Below are 18,009 nucleotides of genomic sequence, written 5' to 3'. Positions count from 1 at the left end.
GTTTAATAAATATTAATAAATATCGAATATGTAAAACTATCGATACAAGTGTTTGGCCTATAATAATATTATAGAAATTTCTGTTAGACATGTATAATTTATACAAATATGTTTCTTGGTTTTACAAAACATTATTCAACAATATAAACATTATTCTGTTCACAAAAATGTTCATAAGTGCTTTTATTTTCCTTAACGGATGCAAACGTAGCAGATAGTATGTGTTTGTGCACGATTTTTACGTATGGCCAATACGATTTTTGTAGTGAGTGCGATGCCTGCTTATAAAACGGAAGCGAGTGAAGGAAAAAACACGAAACATCGTTTGTTGATGCTTCATAATAATTGAATTGTGTTTAAAAACATAATTATGAAAGATAACGTAGGCCTATGGTTAAAGGTGTTAATTACCATACATTTTAATGTAAATTCATCGCCCATGTAATTCACCTTAACACTTTATCCTTCATTACTGATCTTAACCCGAAAATAATCGATTGGCTTGAAAAATATATAAGTAAGTGTAATACTAAAATACTGTTCTATTGTGGATTTCTTGTTTTGATGAAATAAGAATTATTAAAACATGGAATCACTTCAGCTTATGTAGTCACGCGACGTGTTGCATCACGCGAAGTGGGGCACCACGTGAAGTCACGAATCGGGAACAACTATAGCTGCGGACGTTAAACGTATGCCCAGGGTCATCGATATTCCGGTATCTGACACGACTTTCGTGACTACCGCATGTGGTGCTTTTGCGTGGCTTATGCTGTCACCACGTTACGTTAGTCATATCGTAAGCTAGCTAGTGTCACAATTTTCTCTCCACGTGAATACGACCCAGCATTTGACTACGGAATGTCTTTACGCAGACCTCGATTATTGCTATTGGCCTACCACACATTTTAGTGTCAAAATAGAAAGTTATTACTTATTTATTTATTATCTATTCTATTATAATTATATGTTTTTGGAAAACAATAGATCAATAATTAATAATAAAACACTATTAATATGATCTGCGATGATAAATTTTTAGCTCTCTTTGTCTATGGAAGCTACCGCACCCAGCAATCTGACACCGAGGTTCCTTTGTGCCACGGTAGTGATGGCGCCGCCATCTCAATATCGGGAGTGCTCACCTTCTTCCCCCTTGCGTTGGCAATTGTCCTATAACTAATTATTATACTGTAGGCCTAATACTGTAAGAGAACGTTTATTTGCGGGCTACACAACTCAAATTTATCCATCTTTAAGGTTAGGGCTGTTTCTATATAAATAGTGCAACAAGGATATTTAACACTCAATGGGAGGAGCGATATTTTTCAGACGTAGAGACATGGCTCTACCATCGATTATGGGGAACAGGGCGTGGCCGCAGTAACACACCGGGCCTTTTCTCGGGATTTGTCGCTAGCAATCAGACTTAAGTTATAAGCTATTAGGGATTATTGTGGCTAGGCCTATATCGACTTATGTCCTTAGACAAGTCGGTCAGGATAACCTTATTACTTTCAACCATATAGGCCTAGTTAGAAAACTGATTCTTTGATTTCAATATATAAATGCCTATTAATTATTATTCATGATTATGCATGTTTACGTATAACTTTTCAACACAATATAGTTCCTTTTTAGACCAATTGATTCGGATTGGGTTGAGTAAACATTACATTATTTTTCTAATGCGTAGTCTATAGGACCTAGTCTAGAGTGATTCATTCATCATACGCACGTCAAAGTAATGTCGACGGCGGGCTTCCTGACCGGAGATCCGCCAGGTCGCTGCGTAATTGATTTTGATGATTTGGCAACGGTGGTGCGGAAGAGATAAATAGTTTATTCAACAAGGGCTTGGGGCTGGCGATACTCTGGTCGCTGCGGCGCTAACTCTCGGACTGACAAGGCTGTTTATGACGCTTATCTTGGGAATAATCTTGAACTAGGCCTATTTATTTCAAATTGAACTTTGTAAGCGTGTTCTATGGTGATGGAGTGTTTCTAGCCACGCGTAGCAGTATCTACGTTGTACCATGCATGAAGGTATTATTATAATACCTCTGATTGTACGCAACGGTGATGTAAATTGGTTAGACTGTAGACACTCTGACTTCAACCACTGAGTTAAATGACGTATTATCCACGATATACCGTATGTATTGCAGGGCCACGAACAATTTGTTAAAATACATTTTTAAGTATCTCTCAAACAAAACAACAGTACTTTGTAGAACTACCTACGGTACGTGGTAACCACAAGCATTTATTATCAAAATAAATTATAATCCAGACGCGATAACCATACAGTACACGTCATCGTGAGGGCCTTTACTTATTCGAAACTCCACATGATTTTTTTAAATTATGCTGGTTTGTTTTTTACAGATGGCTGTAGCAATTAAACAAGAAGTATTGGACGAAGAACGATATGTTAGTAATTTTGTATTGTTTTTATAAATTTCCGATTTAATGTATTAAATCCAGCAAAGACTTACTGTTAAATCACCATTCTGTGTGATTCTGTCCACTACTTCCGAAATAAATGTATTGACATTCGAACGTACATACGAACACAAATTTGTATACGATGAGTGCGTGTGCATAACAAGTAAGCCTAGTCGATGGGCAGTATAAATCACCGACGATAGGCTACGGTACCAATGCTGTGGGGAAGCATTGACGGGATGTTCTAATTCGCTCTTTAAATAAGCCTGCCAAAATTCACTTTTGTATAACACCATAAACATTTTCAAACATTTTTAGACAGAAATTAGGAGCATTTTAGTGTGATTATTTATTAAGCCCATATTTTTCTAGATGAGCGTGGAGATTAGACCCGAGGATATGAATTGTGGTGGCGCTTCGGAACTTTCTGAGACTCACAACCAAAGGGAATCGAATGACGGTTTGCATGACTTAGAATACAGAGGCAAAGATGATGAGGAAGAGGAAAATGTCGGACTGGAGACTTCTACTTTGGACTACAATGATATCGGGGGTCAGTCTCTATCAGATGAGGCTATGGTGAGTCATTTACCTTTTTTGGGGGGCGGTGGGGTGGGCTTTGTAGCCCCAACTAGGGCTGACGTTTATTAATTAGTTCACTTTCTGTTTCATTTTTATTTTTTTTTTTACTAACAGTCTGCCCATAACGTCTTAGAAAGTATGAAAAGGCTACTTTTGAAGCTTTCATTGATAAATTTTATTTTATTAAGGATTTTACCAACTAAAATATTATAGGTGAGATTAGGTTGTCTAGGAGCCATCGAATTAGGCGTAGTTTAAACAACTTCCCGACCCAGCGACCGACCTGATTTTCAAAAATCAATGTACTTTAGGCTATATTTTGGGCAAGGTACAGTAGATGAAATTAATGTAAATATTTCTCCGTTGTGTATATGATTGCCCTTTGCTTTTACGGTTTATGCAATTCGTCAATTACAGAATAGAAATAATAAACTGTGAATCTCTAAATGCATGGCTCGTCGTAAGCCCATGACGTCGAGGTAAAACCGTATGGTATATGTGGTTATTTCGGTCTATTTCCCAGTAATTAACAATCAAGCAGGCCTATATCAAATACCAAGCTACAGCGTCTATAATATGGCTTTATTGTAAAATATGAATATTAATCCGCGTACGGACCCCTTTTATTTCATAATTTGACCTGAGAGTTAGCAATGCTTCTTACATTAGTTTCGATTTATCGGCGGCAAAAGGACGCGCTGGCTTAAGATGTTTCCGCCCATTCGATGATGAAAGCTCAACTACAATTTTGTTGGTTTTCGTTTTAAACAAATTCGCTAACAAGCGAATATGATGAAACATATGAAATACCTGTCTACATGTTTACTTAAATTCAAGTACAAACATACCCAGGAATATGACCTTTATATTTCCATTAAGTATGTTCGTTCGTTCAATGCTTGGCTTATATTCAGTTATTATCAACGGATTAATTACGAAAATGACGCGTTTCGTGGTGCCATGATGCTCGTGTAGTGGTACCACGACACGCGTTGTCGTTATATTGATAATGATGATGGTACACTGAAGAGACTCATCCTCATCATTACACTGAGTGAATAATACGGTCTACTGACCACAAGTATCCATCCGGTATGGATGTATCGCATGATTTGTCTAGGACGCTATTAATTGGTTTATATCAATTGATTCACAAACGTAACTAATACAAATTACATATTGTTGTTCCTATTGTTGTAATTTTGGTTATTCTTTTATTATTTTATGTGATCTTATGAAATCGAATTGACAATTAAAGTTTAAAATCAATCATAAAACATTTAGATAAACAAAGAAAATAGATAAAAAACTTTAAAGTTACTTTACTGTATTCTATTGAAAGAAGAAAGAACAATTCTTAATTTTCTACAAAGCAATAAGTTCCATTAATGCCAACTCGGACAGCGTCGGCCGACGCAGCCCGACCCGATTTATTGTCGCGTCGGGTCTGTGTGAGTTAAACGCAGACGCGATGGTGTGCGTCGGGGGCAGTCGCGTAGTAGAATATTAAACATGTTTAATATTTCTCACGACGGCTTAAGACTGTCCCAGACGATAAATCGGGTCGGGCTGCGTCGGCCGACGCTGTCTGAGTTGGCCTTTAAAGAGCAAAAGCTCAACCAACCCCGTTAACACACCAGCAGAGACGACCTCTTGAGGTACCGTAGTACTTAGTCATGTTGTAGTCGCTTGTGTCGCCTGTGCTGATACGAGCCCGTGAATTTCAAATCTCAACCAGTCATTAAATTCCCTCATTACCAACTGTTGCAAAATTAAATAGAAAACTAATTAATCAACGAATATTAAAATTCAAAAGCATTTTAAAATGGACCCATATTAAAATTGACAAAACGTGAGGTGCTATATAAATCCAGAATTATTATTATTATTATTATTATTATTATTAACAACAATAATAATAATAATAATAATGATAATAATAATAATAATAATAATAATAATAATAATGATAATAATGATAATAATGATAATAATGATAATAATGATAATAATGATAATAATGATAATAATGATAATAATGATAATAATGATAATGATGATAATGATGATAATGATGATAATGATGATAATGATGATAATGATGATAATGATGATAATGATGATAATGATGATAATGATGATAATGATAATAATGATGATGATGATAATAATAATAATAATAATAATAATGATAATAATGATAATGATGATAATGATGATAATGATGATAATGATGATAATGATGATAATGATGATAATGATATAATGATGATAATGATGATAATGATGATAATGATGATAATGATAATAATGATAATAATGATAATGATGATAATGATAATGATAATGATAATGATAATGATAATGATAATGATAATAATAATAATAATAATAATGATAATGATGAAGACAACTAAGATCAAATGCGCTTTAGTTTTAGAAATTTTGACTTAATCCCGAAGCATAAATGAAAGATGATGGAAAGGCAGTATCGGAAAGACTGGTTAAGAAAAAAGCTCTAACGAGCTAAAGCCGCTTCACCCATCCTGTCCAGGGGGTTCCTTCCAGAGATCGTCTGAATACAGGAACATCCTCATCAACTCGTCAAAATGCACTGTAAACGGTTTTTTTTTCTCTCTAGTTTCATGTCCACTGACAATAGCGGGCGGGCTTGAATAATTATTGCAATAATGAAAGCGATTACATTGATATTTCAAAGCACACTCTTTATGACGACATCAAAACGATTAGGCCTAGTCATTTGGAAACAAAGTAAACTAATTGCCATTAGATGCCGTAGTCTGCCAATAGTGTTCATCATCATTATCATCATCATCACCATTCTAATCATCAACATCATCATTATCATCATCATCATCATTCTTGTCATCAACATTTTATTTTTGTCTTTATCATTATCAACCTCATCATCATTGTCGTCATCGTAATTGTCATCACCGTCATCATCATCATTATTATTATTATTATTATTATTATTATTATTATTATTATTATTTAGGCCTACTTATTTATTTGTTTATTTCTTTTTGTTGCGGTGAGATGGTATGGTTATGTGTGGTCCTTTGTTTTTTATTGTTCATTTTGTTTGGGTTATTTTCTGGGAGTAGTTCAGATATTCCGATTTCCTTGTCACATCAATTATAATTTAAATTTAAAACTATTCACTTACTTTATAGGCAAACACCTTCCAGGTTGCACAGTCCATTGCAAGATATTTCGTTTGTATAGTTGAGTCCTGCATCATTTTGCATTGCCTCACTGAAGGCTTCGATTTGCCTAAAGGTAGATTCACACCGAATCCGAATTCGGTTTGTAGAACGTTGTCGATGCGCCTCTATTCTTTACCACTGATTCGATTTTCTTTTTTCGTTTCGTTAGCCATACGAACCGAATTCGGATTCGGTATGAATGCAGCTTTACTCGTTTTTTAATTAGAGTTTCTTATTTTAGCCTGTACAAATAACAGCATTTAATGGCACGTTGTCGGCAAATCATCTTATGACGAAACGACCTAAACCGTTATTTTGATTATAGATGATCATGCTGATTTCTACAGATGTGATGGAATAAACGTTACTATATCTCATATTCCTCAGCAGTCGTTACATTCCCGTATAGTCACCATACTGAGCACGGCAATATTGACTGCATGGGTGAAGTGAATGAACAGTAATTGTAATCAATAGGCCTAATTTTCTAATGCTAGCCAACTATATAATTACGACGGTTTTGCTGTGAGGGAACTGCGTTTTGTCGGTAGTTTGCCTAGATGATCTGATACAAATTAGAGATGAAACGTTTTATAGGATTTGTTATATTGGTTTACATTAAAACTGAAAGTGAGACGTAACAAATTCGTGGTTTTTCCTACACTTGCATTATGTGTATTCACGTGCCTTCTGTTTGTGAACTTGTTTTCTCTGATTAGTTTGAGTTAAAAAATAACAACCAAACGTGTTTCTCAAATGCCTTGTTTGTGGTTTAAATATATGTACCGTATTCAGCAATGTATGTCCACTAACAAAATCAACCAATGAACTATGACATATAATGTTAATTATACCCTTACCACTCGCTTATCTAATCGTGCCGATAATTAGCACCCTTAACTTATTTTAAATCTCCCCGCTAAGGAAGATAATTTTAGTCCTGCGTTTGGTTCATCTGTAACGCGCCGACGCCGTTGTTTAAACATGCTTGGCCTACTGACAAGAACAGACAGAAATCAAGATCTATTATTTATCTTCAGTTCTGAATATCTCTAAGAAATAATAAGAACGAATATTTTTCGATTGCTTTGTTCGACGAGAAAGTGAATGACGGAAATAGACTAACAGCGCTTACGCGTCACAGGAAGTAACCAAGGGAACGGAGGAACGACTTGGATTATACACAGCACGACCTGGCTTTCTGATGAATGGCTTGAAATTAACCGATTTCCCGTGCCTACTTTAAACCCATCCGGTAGTCCGGATACTGAGGCTATGCGAATGCCGGAAAACGCAGTGTTTAGTCGACGTTTTTTCTGCAAGGCATATTACTCTTTCATTAACTCATATTGTGTGTGCATTATTAATAACAAGCAACAACTATTTTCTAGCAGTTGGTTCAGAGATTCAACTAGAGAATACAGGGCTTCACCTCGGTGTAAGTTTAGATTTCTTTGTACATGTTATTATTTTATTGTCTCTAATTTGTACATCAAAAGATTTCCCCATTTTATGATGGAGCATTGCATTTTGAATTTGAGATAGATGTATATATTCAATGTGCTATTGTCAATAAGCCCATAATTTATTATGTGTACCTGTTTTTACGGGCGAGGAAGCTTCTACGTAAATGTTAGTGTGTGCCTTGAAACCTATACCATAATTATTTTTGCGTGATCATACCGACTAGGAATTTTCAACGTGCGTGTTTTTACTATATACGCAATTTATTGGTGTATTATAGGACGCTGAGCGGAAGGATACGTGTGTAGGCCTATGTGAGATAGATTGTTTTTGACCGTATGTGTAAAGTGTATAGAGTATTATTTATTGACATTTATAAAGTTTTCTACGCGTTTATGAGCCACATGTATAGCGGGCTTAACGAGAAACATGTCTAGCATAACTACGATACGACGATACGACGACCAAGTATTCAAAAATATTTCTGTAAAGATAAATAAATAAAATAAAGATATCACTATTACTCGGCCCGTCATAGGCCTATATTATTTTGTTTTATCATTATTTACAAATATAATTATAGGCGTTTAATACTAATACTTTATATGTACTAGTGGTTGTCTCTGGATGGAAAAAACACCTTTTCTATGTAATAGAACCTGCAATTATCGACTCTCAAACAATGGTCGCTTAAAATGTCTCGATTTTCTCTATCTATGAGTTTATGTGTCCTTACGCCCTTATTTTGTATTTGTATTCGGCGATTTCAATCAAATATTTTACACGGTAGAAATTTAAATCGGATTGACTGGCTTCCTATTCAATGCGCATTAAAATGAAATATATTTCAAGAATGGCTGGAGTAGAAATCCATTGAAACATTTAAAAAGAATATGAATTATAAAAGTATTTTCACACGCATTTTGATGAGTTTCCTTCCTGACAATTTGGTCGGGTATTTTTTCTTTATACATTTCACTCGAGTTCACAGATTACGGAAGTTTGGTCGAATCATTTTCCTGTATGGTTAATCGAAATTATTGACTAGAGGCAGTGAATCACGTGTGTTTGATCATGGCTGCGGATTTGCTTTAACTGAATGTATGGACACGTGTTGCTGAGTTATTTAAAATCGAGCCATGTTTTACGTATTGGTTACCAATAGATCAACTATTATACCATCTATTTTTCGGGTACCATTCAATAAAACGGATAGCAGGGAACAGTGAATCACTGTTCCTAGGGATAGGTAGATAGTTTTTAAAATTTCTAAAGCGCCGGTTAAAACGGAAGTTGCCACTAGCGCTTTACAATATATTACACAATAAAGATGTAGGATATTGGTGTATGTTGAGTCTAAGTCGTACAACAAATATTTTGGATTGAAATCAAAACATAATGTTACTAACATACAATGATAACATTTATTTGCTTAATTGTTTTGTTTACGCAGATTGATTTTGCACGGAATAATTACGCACCTTATTATGACGAAGAGGGCAGCACAATAGTTGATGTTGATTGTGGAGGAAACAAAGCTCAACTTTATGTCAATAAACTTTGTCAAGGTAGCAAGGGATTGTGCATTTACCATAGGGTAAGTTCAGAAACTCAAACATAATTTTGTATATTTGTCATGTTCATTAAGTGGCTTGACCTCTAGTATCTCAAATAGATAAAGGGCTTTACCAAGGAATTTTAACTGTGGCTTTACATAAAGCTTTGCCAGCAACTGTAAACAGAATGACCATAAGAATGTTATTTTAAACTTACTCAGCAAAATACTTTAGTATCAATAAATTGCATACTCAGACCATCTTGTTCCAAAGTATAAGTTTGGGCTTTTATTACCATCCACTGACGTCATTAATGTCGCATGAAGGCCTATTTACCAGTATAGAAATAATTTTTTTTTGATAATACGTACATTTTCGAGTAGATTACGTTTGTTTGTCATACACACTGCTAGTGGCTTATTTAAACGAAAATAATTAAAATAAAACAAATTAAATATAGTTGTACTTTCCACCTTAATAGCATAATAATATTTTTAATAGTTTTTAAAGAAGATTTGAATCTTCACTGATTTTTTTTTTTTAATTTTCTCAAAGTCAAGTTCTTTTTAGTTTAGTTTTCCGTTATTTTGCCAACAGAAAGAGATACAATCTAGGGTAGAATTAACCATAGGCCTACTTGAGGAAATAATCCGTTACGCATAAGTGAGAAAATGTTGAATACTTGACTCTGGTGATAATCAAAGAGCACATTAGCTGTTACGGTAATCATGTTATGCTCCCAAAATAACATTGAATATTTATCAGACGATGCGCGGCCCAGGAAGTCGGGATTGGTCAATTTCCTTGATTGTCTTGTTTTGCTCGTCTTCTGGCGGCTAACATCCGCTTCTCGTTAGTTTATCTGCTGCATGTCGAGCAAGTTCCTTCCGGTTTTAGTCGGTCACCCCCCAGTTCTGACCCAGAATGAGCTAAACACCGCCATCAACGTAACTATTACTGTTATTTAAAGTGATAATGTAATGTGTCATATAATATTTGCACGATTTTATGTACTTGAAAAGCCAGTAGGCGCATTTAAGATATGTATAGCAACGCGCGATATTTGACTACAAGTCAGCGGAAATGGAGTTAAGGATGTTGTCAGCAGTCATAGTGAATGAATGTGGACTAACCGGAATGCTATAAACGAGTAGACAGCAATTTTAGATTACCAATTGACTTGCACGCATCCCACGCTTTCTGTAATATGGATACTAGGACTCTATGTTTGTTTATTACTGAATAAAAAGCTCTTGATATGAAAATAAATGGATAGCCTTTTTTTAATCGCACAGGGAAATTGGTACACACCGAACGAATTCCAATCATTCTGTGGTAGAGAAACGGCAAAAGATTGGAAGCGAAGTATCAGGCATCGCGGAAAGAGTTTGAAGATTTTAATGGCAAGAGGATTACTAAGTACACACCACTCATCTTGTGATTGTCCAACTTGCCGATTTCAGGTACGTGTCATTGTTCTATCAACAAAAGTGTGTAATGTTCTATTTACAAGACGTAAATAAATTCTTAATAACGATGTTTAATAACGATATCGTTTGACCATCACAATTTCCTATTTTAGGCCTATGCCATCTGTTCTCATTCTACAAATGACTGTCAGAGAATTAAATCGAAAAATGGTTTCTCAAAAACTATAATTGTTTCTATTTCAAAGTTGTGGGTGCGATATATGACTGTGTAGGAGGATAGTCCATCTTATAGTTATTTAAATTTAAAGCAGCTGGCATCGAACCACTACACATATTATATGCCCTCTGCTTTACTGCAACATCTTCCTCCAGTGAATTATATTGCACACGTTGTTGTCAACATAAATTGAGAAAAGAATTATTGATAATTATAAAACATCCATATAATCACATTTTAGCTAACTAAGCCACGCTTTGAGAAACGACAGTCGATGATTCCATCCAATAAGCTGAGTAATGACATGGATTACGTCTCGACATCATCATCGTCAGTAGAATATGTGACCCTTGCTAACGGAAGGAAGGTCAAAAGAAACGGGTAAGTTGGCAAGTAATTAATAGCCCTTTTATTTAATTTCATTAAGACAGAAATTTAACATTCGTTTTGCGCTGTACAAGTATGCACTAACGGTTAATGTTCACCTGGATATTAATGGGACAGAATGGACTCCATTGATATTTCGACCTCCCAAAACAAATTAAAGACACTAATTGTTATCCATTTAGTTTAATAAATCCTTTAAACAATATATTCTTTACAAAAACTACTAATATCATTATGGTTATTAATTTTACTTGTATTTACATACTCTACAGCAATCTAATAAATATACACAGCGCTTTACTATATTGTATTTTGTATTTAGGCCCTATATTTATTTGCTTATTTATTTTTTAATTATTATTTTTTTTTTATTAAATGCAATCTAAAGGCAATTGATGTTTTGACAACATATTTGCCAAAAATGATTGGCCCTTGTTCATTAACAAATCTGTAAAATGTGCACTAAAATCTTGATTAGCTCCCCAAAATCTTTTTTTTTTTTTTTAAATTTTAAGCGTTTTTTTTTTTCACATGTTTTGATACGTTATGCAACGCATTGTGTATTGTGAAGTTGTTTTCTTCAATATATTGTCGTTTATTCTGGTTCGTGTAACTTTCTATAATTAGATTTTGTTTAACCTACTCACCTTTATAATGATTGACATATCATCCGATGTTAATAAGTATGATTGTTGGTTTCCAGAGAAACGGATGGCGCGCTTTCATCCATCATCAACAACTTGCATCAGGCCAATAATATCAATGTTTCCGATTCTGAGGAGAACAATGGTTCGATTGACGCTTCACGAAAACGAAGTCTCTTAGCCGCAGGGGACAGTAATCAACAGAAGAGAGCTCGAAGCATCTCGCCCCCAGATGACATATATGATCAGGAGCAAAGGCAAATTTACCAGGCAGCTAACTCACCCGAACCTCAGAAAATCGGTAAATGTTTGCAGTTAACAAAATCGTTCAATGTACTAACTGTAGGCTATAATGATGATGACGACGACGATGCAGGTGATGTTGATGCTGGTGATAGTGGTAATGATATCATTGGTTTGGTGGTGTTGGTGGTGATGATGAAGATACAAACAGATTTAAAAAATAAGCACTTTTTAGAAAAACACGACGAAATTGATGTATGTCGTCAGGCATGAATATTTTCCAGTTAATAATAAGAATCTGAATGTTGTTGTTTTTATTGGCAAACTTATAGATTGTAATTTGTTTTCAGTCCTTGACCGTTTCTCTTGTTTTCTATCCTATTCTGTAATGACTACATGACTAAAGCTCATCCTGCCATATCTCAGAGCCACGATTGGAAAAGCGAGACTATCTGCTTTGGCACTACTTAGTTCTGAGCCTGATGAAGCAGAAAACATTGCTAACTTTTATCATGTTATTAACTTTTTTGATGATGCAAAAGCAAACAAAATTCAATTGCTATTTTAAACAATGTTAAAAATTCAGCAACTTACAAGACTACTATAGATTAATTTAGAGAATAAGAATATTAAGCTTTATGCAATAAATACAAGAGCCTTACGAATTAAGATAATGGTAAAGTTGTATACAAAGTTCCGAACATCGTAATGCAGTTTCAATAGTAACAAACAGGGGTGGCGCCAGGCCCCACCTTCAGGGATAGCTGCGCCCCACCTCCCCCTCCCCAACCCCGGTCGGGGAGAAAACCATAATTTGTTAGGGAGAAAAAAAATTATACAGTATGTACTTTGTACATAGTAGACTCTAAAATAGATTAAATAAGCCTTTGAAACCCATAAATTGTCAACAATTTTCGGGGGCTTCGCACCCCCCCCCCCCCCCCCCCACTCCGACTACTTTCGGAAGATTTTAAGCGACGCTCGATCACGCCCAATTTGCTCTCGTCAAGGAAATCTTCCCCTTCGTCGGACCTCGGTCCCCCTCGGGCAAATCCTGGCTCCACCCCTGGTAAGAAAGAACATATGAGAGCTAGAATAATAATACTTATTCGGGTTGAATTAAATAATATTATTTAGACAGTGCATGATGGACGTACGGTACGGATATGCTTAAAGTCTATACAACCAATATCAATTTATTTCAAAGTATTATAATTATAATTGGGGGGGGGGGCAATTTTCTACTCTTGCCCCCCGGGTGCCAAGCCTCTAGCTACGCCACTGGATACAAAAAATAGTTGTGATGATGATGATAATGAAGATGAAGATGATGGTGAATATGGTGATGGTGATAATAAAGATGATTAGTTATGCTGATATGATGGAAAATGATGAAAAATGATGAAATCACAAAGAGTGTGATGATGAACAAAATGATAATTAAAAAGATGGTGTTGAAGATAATGATGTTAATGATGAAGAAGATGATAATGATGATAAAGATTATCATCAGATAATCAAGATGATAGAGATGATGATGTTGTTAAAAAAATAAACAAGAAATATGGTTATGTTCGTGTCTTGTGCCTAAATTCGACGTATGGTAACACCAGTTCTACCGGTATGTTCTACCAATTTGTGCAATATATGAATTATTTTTTTATAATTTTTTTAGAAAATGTCCGACAGTCTTTGGTGCCTACTGATCGTTCAGAATCTGCATCTCCGGTGGAGAACATTGATACAAATGCAATAACAGCCACAAACGCACTACACAAATCTCGGAAACAAATATCACCTCAGCACATAGAGTTGCAACAGGTAGGTCGGAGTCAGTGCTCGTATTTTAAATCAGTAACCGTCCGAAAATAAAAAATATTTGTAAATTTGGAAAAGAAAAAAAACAAATGATTTACATATGCAGTGTTTTAACTAATTTTATGTTTTTGAAACCATTAGCTTTGTTACGTTGATACTGAATCCATCCGTGTCTGTTTTTTTTTTTACTTTCAGCTCAGTCTTAACATTCCAAATAACAGACTACAACAGTCGTCCAACAGAAGGTAAGCCACCCTACGAGTAGGCATACAACTGCGGATTGGTGGTTAGAATTATCGCCTTTTTGCCGAAGACTTAGGTCCAATCCCTGCAAATACTAGTATTTCTAAAACAAGTCCACTCCATGTATCCTATAACATACTCACTACTGCTGCTATATATTTTTAATTTACATTCAATGTGCCGAAAACTAATCTTATTATTATTATTATTATTATTATTATTATTATTATTATTATTGTTAATAATAATAATAATAATTTAATCAATTATTATTATTATTATAGGCCCTATATTATTATTATAGATTATTATAATGATATTATTATTATTATTATTATCATCATTAGTATTAGTAGTAGTAATTCAGATGTTTGTGGGCAGAGATAGAATACCTGCTGTACAAGTCTTCAATGCAGTTCATTACAACAATTTTCAGGCATCTTCTTGACTTATGAAATTATTACATTGCGGACAAAAAGTGAGGGGACAAACCCCCCCCCACCCTCTTAAATATATTTGGGTACGTATTCTCTGTCCCCTTTGATCATGGATTTTTAGAGGGAGCGTCCGCTTCCATTTGAGATTTGATTTTGGAATTAGTAGACGTCCAGACGCTCTCGGATGACATCTGAAAAGAAGTTAAGCTTAAATAGAAAGTGTATGTTTTACGAGAGTATATATGTATACTTGAGAAGCACACACACAAGACGAGTGACCATTTTTTTTTTTTCAGTCACCGAAGGGGGTTGGCTAGCCACCTTATTCACCCTCTTTAGATCCGCCACTGCAATATTGCTGGAATATAGGCCTAATAATGTATTGACTATATCTTTGATTTTTTAAGAGGGGTAAAACCTTGAATTTTGTAGAAATTAAAGGTCATTAAAATACACTGTACCGCAGAAGTCGGAAAAGCTCATTTCCGGCCATCTAGGAATCAAAATTTTCCCGGAGGAGGACCTCGGACCCCCTTTCATTTTCGGGAAAAATGTTAAACCCCCCTCTTTCAAATCCTGGATCCGCCCCTGAGCTTCTTAAAGTTTTAATGTGTTCTTTCTCTTAGGTATAGTGGAAGAACAGGGGTCTTAGACCGCGGACATCCTTCAAGTTCTTCAGCTCATGGACATCGATCTAGCCCAATGAAAATGATCGCCTTAACTCGACCAGACTCTGCTAACTTTTCTCGCGGCAGTAACAATATCAACAGCCATCGGTCCAACAACAGAAATACTACTTCTGCTGCAACTACGTCACAGCCAGACGACCTTACTGATTGGTCTATTGACGACGTCAGTAACTTTGTCTCTTCTCTTAGAGGTTGCGAAGAATATGCGATGGTAAGTTGGCCTATATTTATTTACATTTTTTTTAGTGAATCAGACCGTTTTGGAAAGTAATTATATTTTACATTAAAGAATTATTCATTTTGTTGTATGATTTTTTTATTGTGTAGGTCTTCCGAGACCAGGGCATTGATGGCGAAATACTGACGGTTTTAACCGAAGACCACTTGTTGAACCACATGGGATTAAAACTAGGTCCTGCGTTAAAGATTCGATTACGTGTTGCAAAGAAACTCGGTTATACACTAGACGGTCAATACGGTCATTTGGCGATGTCTCAACAACAGCTACTGCAATCAAAACCCGAACCTAGTTCGTGATCTGTAGGCCTACTTGCGGATTTATATACTACCAAAGAGTATAAATAGAACAAGAGAGCCAACAACGCTCATTGAGAGCGTAAAAAAACGATACGCCCTACGCAGCTAGTGTAGGACGCCAACTAACGCTTGTATGTTTTTTATTACCCACTACTCCACCGCGCACGGTCGGTTTGTCTGTTTATCTGTTCTCCACAAGATACTGTACTTTTGTTTTCTGCTTACTGAGTTTATAGCGGGCGTGCTTTTACCGCGCTGCGCAGCGCTGCACTGGGTAATAAAAAGAACATACAACCGTTAGTGGGCGTCCTACACAGGCGTGACGTTTATACGAACGGGACTTTGCTCTCTTGTTCTATTTATACTCTTTGATACTACTCTTTATATCACGTTTGTGACATTGACTTTACAGAAGAAATATGAATTGATCCCCCTTCAGTGCAAGAAAGGAAATCAGCGATGGCACCTAGTACAATTAACGTGATAAGGTGTCTTATATACAAATATCTTTCTACCGTATATACAATCTATCAATTTAAAATAAGATAGCATATTAGCGTTTTAAGTTTATTTTGCTAATGGTTCAGATATTGTTAAAAGTGTTTTTATTACTGAACATTGCGAAGCGCGTGTATTGTGATCAACACACAAGCGTACCATAGTATTATTTACGTTGTGAATATTCAGCTAGTGTAGGACGCCAACTAACGCTTGTATGTTTTTTATTACCCGGTACTCCACCGCGCACGGTCGGTTTGTCTGTTTATCTGTTCTCCACAAGATACTGTACTTTTGTTTTCTGCTTACTGAGTTTATAGCGGGCGTGCTTCTACCGCGCTGCGCAGCGCTGCACTGGGTAATAAAAAGAACATACAACCGTTAGTGGGCTTCCTACACAGGCGTGACGTTTATACTACTATTTATACTCTTTGATACTACTCTTTATATCACGTTTGCGACATTGACTTTACAGAAGAAATATGCATTGATCCACCTTCAGTGCAAGAAAGGAAATCAGCGATGGCAACTAGTACAATTAACGTGATAAGGTGTCTTATATAAAAATATCTTTCTACAGTATATACAATCTATCAATTTAAAATAAGATAGCATATTAGCGTTTTAAGTTTATTTTGCTAATGGTTCAGATATTGTTAAAAGTGTTTTTATTACTGAACATTGCGAAGCGCGTGTATTGTGATCAACACACAAGCGTACCATAGTATTATTTACGTTGTGAATATTCCTGGACGCGCTAGTATTATGAAAATATAATATATAGTTATGTATCCTTGATATTACCAAACGCGTACCTTAAACTATCTAAACTTTAAGTTACTACTGTATTGTTTCTAAACGTGTTAAACTCACGATGTAAATTATTCCGCCACACGGCTAGAAAAAAAATGACTGAAAATGTTGTCAATTTAGAAAATATGTAAAATATATTTATTGTTGGAGTTGATTTATTTTATTTTTGTTGATGTTTATGATAAAAAAAAAGTACTAAACTATTGGAAAAGTAAGATTAGTACATATTACTGAATCCTTTGCAATAATCATACTTGTAACAGAGCAGTATCCTATGTAACCTACCTTTCTGAAATTTTTAAACCGTTTGAATAAATAACAAAAATACATTACATAAGTGCGTGTATTTGTGTGGATCAAATAATACATTATGATTTTGAAAAAAACTGATATTGAGCGTCGCTCAAAATATTTCGAAAGCGGTCTAAATTTTGAAAATTTAGAGGTTTCAGGGGCTTATTTAATCGATTTTGGAGTCTACTAATGGGCCTATGCAGAAAATACATATAATTCTTTTTTCTCCCCTACGAATTGTTGTTAAAGTTTCTCGACGACGGGGGCGGGGAAGCTCTCCCAGACGGGGTCCCACTGGCGCCACCCAGGATGAATGGAGAAACTTGAGCAAACAGTCAATAAAATAGATTTAGTACAAGAAATTTTAAATCCCGTCTACAATGCATAACTACCCACAAGCTAAGAAGAGAAGCAAACACTTGAGGTCAGCTGGTAGCTACAGTAGCAGTGGGGAAGCATTGGCGGATTCGAGCGGGACC

General features: G+C 35.5%; 1 protein-coding gene across 2 annotated transcripts in view; it reads left to right on the top strand.

The window, feature by feature from the left end:
• LOC117101845 (deformed epidermal autoregulatory factor 1-like) overlaps positions 1–16,051 on the top strand; it is a 22,711-nt gene extending 6,660 nt beyond the window's left edge. Inside the window, exons 2-11 of one of the 2 annotated variants that reach the window (XM_033241951.1) lie at positions 2,389–2,433; positions 2,821–3,027; positions 9,178–9,321; positions 10,576–10,743; positions 11,169–11,308; positions 12,018–12,259; positions 13,877–14,022; positions 14,215–14,264; positions 15,326–15,599; positions 15,716–16,051. In XM_033241951.1, the coding sequence (XP_033097842.1) occupies positions 2,389–2,433; positions 2,821–3,027; positions 9,178–9,321; positions 10,576–10,743; positions 11,169–11,308; positions 12,018–12,259; positions 13,877–14,022; positions 14,215–14,264; positions 15,326–15,599; positions 15,716–15,925 (1,626 nt within the window). In that variant the 3' untranslated portion in view covers positions 15,926–16,051. The remainder of the gene's footprint in view (positions 1–2,388; positions 2,434–2,820; positions 3,028–9,177; positions 9,322–10,575; positions 10,744–11,168; positions 11,309–12,017; positions 12,260–13,876; positions 14,023–14,214; positions 14,265–15,325; positions 15,600–15,715) is intronic. The other variant, XM_033241952.1, reaches the window with a different exon arrangement.
• Positions 16,052–18,009: the final 1,958 nt, after the last annotated feature.

Source organism: Anneissia japonica, unplaced genomic scaffold (genome assembly GCF_011630105.1).
Source record: "Anneissia japonica isolate Jap-2015-1 unplaced genomic scaffold, ASM1163010v1 scaffold4988_len2956909_cov206, whole genome shotgun sequence".
Lineage (NCBI taxonomy): Eukaryota > Metazoa > Echinodermata > Crinoidea > Comatulida > Comatulidae > Anneissia > Anneissia japonica.
This window is presented reverse-complemented; position numbering and strand designations above follow the sequence as displayed.